The 6,539-nt window shown below is 49.5% G+C and overlaps 1 protein-coding gene across 1 annotated transcript in view; it reads right to left on the bottom strand.

Moving 5' to 3' along the window:
• Nucleotides 1-3,902: 3,902 nt before the first annotated feature.
• NRP2 (neuropilin 2) overlaps nt 3,903-6,539 on the bottom strand; it is a gene marked incomplete at both ends in the record, with an annotated part of 39,805 nt that continues 37,168 nt past the window's right edge. The window contains 2 exons of the mRNA XM_008941652.1: nt 3,903-3,941; nt 6,391-6,487. Of these exons, the coding sequence (XP_008939900.1) occupies nt 3,903-3,941; nt 6,391-6,487 (136 nt within the window). The remainder of the gene's footprint in view (nt 3,942-6,390; nt 6,488-6,539) is intronic.

The raw sequence follows: 6,539 nt of genomic DNA, 5'->3' as shown, positions 1-6,539 counted from the left end.
AAAAAAAAACCAGTGCAGAATGCACCTGGCTTCCCTAGAACCCAGGGCAACTGGCAGCACGGTCTCTGCCCTACCAACAGAAGCACTGCCTGGCAAATTTAGGATGGAGACAACTTTTCTGCTGCTGGTGGCACAGGAGATGATGGCAAAATGATGGTTCCTCCACTAGTCATAAGTCTTTCCACTCCTCCCCACCCCACAAAACCTAGGCCCAGGGAGTAAAAATAAGAATGAACGCTGCACCCGGATGCATAGTTACAACAAAATAACCCTCAGAACCAAGAAAAAAACCCACACAGGCAAGAGAAATGCTGCTTTTACAGAGAGAGAGGCTGGGAACCACCCACATATTTGTCATTGTAGGCAACAAATTTGGCTGTCTCAGGAGAAGCCTACCTGCCAGATACGCCGCCCTCGCCCTGTCTCAACCTACCCACCCCTCACCACCAGCAACGGGGTGGTCCTGTCCCTCCTGCCACCTGATGGCACCTGGGGAAGGTGCCCCAGATGATCCTCTTTGTGGGAAGGGTCCCCTGAGGTGGCTGCAAGCTGAGGACAAGCTCTGCTTGGCTCTGACCTGCTCCAGCTGTCCCTGTGCAGGGGTGGGGGGTGTGCAGAGCCCTGGCCCCCATTTCCGCACCCCACGGCCCTGCTGAGGAGATTGCAGAAGTCTGGAGAGTTCATTTAGCAACTGAAGTCATTAAGGAATCACACTCAGTTGTCTCCAAGCCCTAACAAAGCCAATTCCCAACATTAATGATTCCTCTTCCTTATGCTGTCAGCCACTAAATATAGCTGCCCATCTACTCAGCACACAGTGCTGATATTATCTGCTCTGTTTTTACTGGCTCTGCTGCTCTCTGGAAGTTTTCTCTTCTATCAGTGGAAAAGTTTTCTGCTCAGGGAGATGGAAAAAAAAAAAATCCATCTTCTTAACTTAATAATTTTTCCACTCCCTTTTGCCTTCCACCACACACAAACACACACACACTTGCCCTTCCTCATTTATTCACTAGGGCTTTTGTCTTAATAAGGAAATACCTGCTGGTGTTGCTGTCAGGTTTGTGGGTGCTGTGGACACTGGTCAGTGGAAACCTTGTTTAGTCCCTGCAGGGAGGATGATTTCATGTGGGTGTGCTGCTGTGCCTGCAGCTCCAGCCTGGCCAGGTACAGCCCCCTCCTCTTCCCCACAGGGAAGACTCTACAGGGACCAGTTTTGGAGCTGTGCAGGAGGAATCAAAACCCCAAAGAAGTCTGAGAAAAAGTCATCTGGGGAAAAACAGGGAGAACACCCTTTCCAGAGAGCCTTTTAGAGGGCTGCCTGCTTTGCTCTGCCACTGCTGTGTCACACCTCACGTCGCTCTCCGAAACCACTCACATCAGCTGCTGGGGACAAGGAGCACAGCTGGACTCTTCCTAGATGGCACAGGTCAAAGTCAGTATTACACTCATGCAGTCTGAATGCCACAGCACCAGTGTCAGCCACAACCCCTCAACTGCTACCTGTCCATTCTCCAGGAAGATATCCCTGCCTTGATTTCAGGATGGCCCGTGGGGGAGACTCCACCGTTCCCAAAGGCAAATTCTCCCCACAGTTTGTCCCCAAGCTCTTTGGAATATGTCTCTTATTTTTAACCTCCTATTTCTCTAACTCCTCACTTCCAGCCAGCTGTTACACCTTTTCTTGAAGGGTGAGATGCATAACCTCTCCAATGCAGCACAGTTTAAGTACACTTGACTGGTCTTGTAAGATCCCGACCCACCAGCTGAAAGATATTCCACCCACACGATTCTCTGATTTGCCTTGTGATCCTGGAGCCTGCAAGGTGCACATTTTCAGCTTTGCTCCCAAGCCAGGAGAGGAAGGATTTGCCATTATTTTTAATGGCATCTGACATTTTCAGCTCATTATGTAATTGCAGGAGTGGGGGCTACAGAACATCTCAATCCTTCCCGCACCATCTTTCCTCTCCAGCTCCCTTTTGCTCTCCTGCCAGGGATGACTTCTCCTCCTTTTATCCTCTCCTTCTGTTGGGCACTTTTGTCTTTCCCCCATTTTAATTACCATCTTGTGGTCTCCTCATCTTCACTTCTTCATCTTTTCCCTCTGTATCTTGCTCTTTCTTTAGTCACTCCCACCTTTTCCTGCCTGTGAGCCAGGGAAACCTTTTCAACCTTTTGCTGCAATTGCTTCTGTGCTGTGACCAGTGCTAGGGTGCCCTCAGAGGGAGCTAGCACGGGTGGGAGCCCACTGGCACCAGCTGCTGAGCTGCTGTGTGAAGGGGAGGTGAGCCTGTCACAGCATCTGCCCGTGGTGCCCAGGGGCCTCGCTGTGCTTGGCACAGCAAATGCTGTCTCCACCCAGCCAGTGTGCCCTGGAGAACCAGATGGGGAGCCCAGAGGCATACAGGCAGCAGAACATGGGATGAAGATGAAGAGGAACAACGTGAGTCAGCAGCACTTTGGGATAGACAATGTGAGGACCCTGATGGAGGCTCAGAGGGAAGATGATGTGCGTGTTCCTAGCCCCAAAAGACAAGGATGGATTCCACAAAATAGGCACCAGACCAGGCCCAGGAAAACAGAGTGATGGTGTAAGTAAGGAAGGGTTGTGAGGCTTTAAACTGCCCGCTGAGAATACTGAAGCAGCTTTTCAGTAACACCACAAGCCTGAGTAGCAGATAAATAACCAGCCTACAAACAAGCAAACCACCATTCCTCGTTGTTCCAGTGTGGGTATGGCTGTAAAATACAGTGTGACACCCTGTGTGTGTCCCTCCTGTTGGAAATGCTCCGCAGCCTGTGGCTTGCCCCAGGGATGGAGCTGTGCCTGGGACTTCAGTCTTGGTGTCTGCTTTTTCTTTATTGCCACACTTCCCAACACACATACCCACCAGAGCCAGCTCTGCCCCACACAGGAAGGCAGCTGCTTCTAGGGTAGTGCCCAGCCAGCAGAGCAGGGACTGGCAAGAGTATGGATATCACGTTCAAGTGAAAGCAAAGGGTGAGTGGACCAAACTGGCAAAACAACTTTCACAGTTAAGGGAAGCCCCAGGTTTGCTCTTCATCACAACACAACCCCCAAACGCATTCCTGAAGAGGCAGGCAGGACAACAAAATCCAAAATCAAAACATAGGGGAAAAAAAAACTCAGACTAAACCCATCTTGCCCCCAAAAAGCAGATAGCTTTTCCCACTGCAGAGCAAGACAAACAGCATCCCTACTGACTGCTCAAAGAGCGAGGCAGTTTTTCTGAGTTCCTCACCTTTTCTCTTACTCTGTAGGTTTGATTAGAGAAATACTGGTTTCTATCCTCCAGGCCAATATTAAGTTATCAAATGTACCATTTCACCTTGTTTTCCTTTTATTGACTGTCACCTTCAGAGCTCCTCATGGCAGTTTGCTCTCCCACTTGTACCTCCCAGCTCCCTTCCCTTTCCAAGCAGACCAGCCCCATCCTCCTTCACCAGCTGCTCCAACACCACCACTGCCAGAGCATTCATGAATTAGGGGACAACCACACTAACTCATTGCCACCTCATTTATTTTTAATAAAATAAAAGTGGCCTTTTAATTGGCCACTGGTTTTTCATTTAAGTCAGCTGATAACTACCCTTTACTCCTCAGCCTTCCCGTTTTGGGTTCAGCTGCTCCTCAGGAGGCTGGGTGCCTCATGATGGCAGGTTTCCTAATGCTATTCAGCCCCAAGACAGAGGGACTTGTCTGCTCACCAGCAGGGAGCCAGGGCCACCTCTGGCTGCTGCAGCAGGGGAGGTTTAGCACACCCTTGCCATTTCACTGCTCAGAACATTTGCTCTTTGTACAAGCACACACATAGCTTTCCTTGGATGAAAAAGCCCATGCCAGCAGAAAGAAACCACCAAGAGAAGTGCAGTTTTACCTGGAAAGTTGTTCTCACCTGGGAAAGCTGTGATGGGTTCTGCAAAGGAAAAAAACAAAACCTAGTATTAGAGAAGGGAGTATAACACAGAAAGTCATGGTTCATCTCTCCATTATCTGCAGTGGCCAAGCAGAGCAGCCATGCAGCTGGTGACCCACAGAAGCCACTTGCTGGGAACAGCTCAGGCTGTCACCAGGACAGGGAGAAACCCTGCCTCAGCTAGGGGCTGACCAGATGCAATGAGCTTTGACTCAGACACAGACTTCAGAGAAAAGTATGCCCAAGGCTGGGGTTCATTTGTGTTCAGCTGGCTGGCCTGAGGCACCCAAAGACAAAGCTTCTCCTGGCCCAGTGATGAAACCCTGAAATCTCCTAGGATTTCCAAGAGCAGTTTGGTTTCTGGCTCAACTCTAGCTGAGTTATTCACATGGGAAGTGTGTCACTCCTGGGCATCGATGCCATGCTCCTCTCCAGCTCACAGCAGCAAGAAACAAAGCCAAGTGATTTTTTTTTCCCTTCTTTCAAGATACTTTGAAGAAGTAATCTATTACAAATTACTGGATCTGAAAAGCAATAATTGGTACTTATTACTGATTACTTTCTCACAGAAGTAATAGACTTCTGATTATTTTTAGATTACTTCTGCATTATGCCTGTGAGTCACAGCAGCAGACTCTGGCTCTGCTGAGTGCTAGGAAATCACCACTCAGGTTCAGAATGTGAACGACACATTTGTCAAAGGAAAAAAAAAAATTATTGTGACTTATTAGCGTTCTTTCACGCTAAAAAGCAATCAGATTACTTCTAGATTACCTCTGAAAGAGCAGCAGCCTGTGCTGGAGTCAGCTATTCTCATGGCTCTGACAGAGAGAGCAGCACTGTATCTCTGCTGCTCCATTATTGCTCTGGTGACATTGGAAATGACCCGTGAGTTATGTTGAAGTCTGCAGTGGGAGCCCTTTGCTAGAAATGATCCGAAACAAACTGTCCTTATTGTTTTTCAGGTTCCCATTCAGCTTCCCAGAATGGGACAAATCCTTTCTTGTAGCAGTTGGGTGTTATTTTTAGGGTTGGCAACATTTGAAACTTTATCATTTATTCCTGCTTTTGTTTGGAAATATTAAGCTTTAGGTTCCTGAGGCCCAAGGTACAGGAACACTGGAGCTAGGTGAATTGCTGAGCTCAAAAGAAGTTAGATAGAAATGCTATTAGTGTTAATCATCAGTCTTGCTTCTCTTTAATGCCATAGAAGGCAAGGGATTGAGCCACCACTGTCAAGCCTTAAATACAGGGAGTTTGAGTCTTAAGCTTCTTTGGTAGATGGGAGACCAGCAGAGTTCAAAGCATCACAGAAACTGGGACTGATGGCACTCAAGAGCAGCTCTGGGGCAGTCCCAGTCTTCTGTTCTACTATTAATGCTGGTTCCTCCATCATCAGCACCATCACCTGTCTACACAGGGCAGCAAGTGACCCAGGCAGCCCTTCCCTGGCACAAACTGTCCTGTGCCTCCTCCCCTGAGATATGACCCTCAGAAGAGTGCCTGTCTCTCCTGGGTTAGAAGGCATCAGGATGCTCCCCTTCCTTGGTGGGGAAGAGGAGAGCAGCTTTACTGAATGGGGCCTTTCAGAGCCCAAAGGGGAGAGGGGCTCTGCTCCACCCAACTCTTTCCATCGACTTCAAGATGGGTCAGACACTCTGTGGGTGTTTAAGAGTGAAACACACCAACCCCAGGCCCCACAGAAGACCCCCAGGGGCAGCTCCCAGCACAGATCCCATCAATTGAATCCTGCTGGTCCCACACTCAACTGGCATGGCTCTAAATCCACAGCCAAGCTAGATGGCAACCAGAGCCACTGATGTGCAGGCATGGATACAGCAGCTGGAGGAACAGGGCAGGGCAACAGCTCCACCAGCAAACTGCTAAACACACACTGCTTTCAATCTTTTGGGTTTATTTTTAAAGTTCTCTCTGTCGTTCACGTTGAATGAATTCACCTGGCTTTTGGCCTGGTTGGGGGAACAGAGAATTCTAGGACAAAAATTTCCTTTGTTATTCTGTTAACACTGCTGTAAAATCCCTCTGCTATTTTATTTCTTATTAGAGAAGACTCCTTTTGAACTCATTGGCCCCTCTAAGCATGTAATACTGACTGACAGCTGGTTTCCTTTGTCCAGCACTTTCCTTTCAAATTTGGTGTCTGTCCTTATCACGTAGAATAGTCCTTGGCAACCCTCAGCTGTTCTTACAGCTTTGCACAGTGGGAAGAAGTCCTGCCTGCCCCTCACAGCAACACAGCCAGAGCTGGGGGACAACACAGTCCCCCTCATTGCCTTCCTGGGCAAGAGCAGTCCCAGGTGAGATGCAGAGAGGCGGTACCTGGAGCAGGGCAGCAGTGCCCCCCTGGCAGCCCCTGAGTGAGGGCTCTGCAGCCCCAGCTGCCCCCCAGCCCCTGTGCCCAGCCCCTGTGCCCAGCCCCAGCACGTACCCATGCAGTTCTCCAGGGGGATGTCCATGCCCAGGTGGATGTCATCCAGGGCCAGCTCTCCCGAGTGCCCGCTGCGGATGAACCCCTCAAACACGATCTGTGAGAAAGCCCAACAGCAGAGTCAGTGTGGAGCTGGGAGGCAGAGCGTG

This window comes from Merops nubicus, unplaced genomic scaffold (assembly GCF_000691845.1).
Source record: "Merops nubicus isolate BGI_N331 unplaced genomic scaffold, ASM69184v1 scaffold5566, whole genome shotgun sequence".
NCBI classification, from domain to species: domain Eukaryota; kingdom Metazoa; phylum Chordata; class Aves; order Coraciiformes; family Meropidae; genus Merops; species Merops nubicus.
The sequence above is the reverse complement of the archived record's forward strand: the minus strand, read 5'-3'. Positions and strand labels throughout refer to the sequence as shown.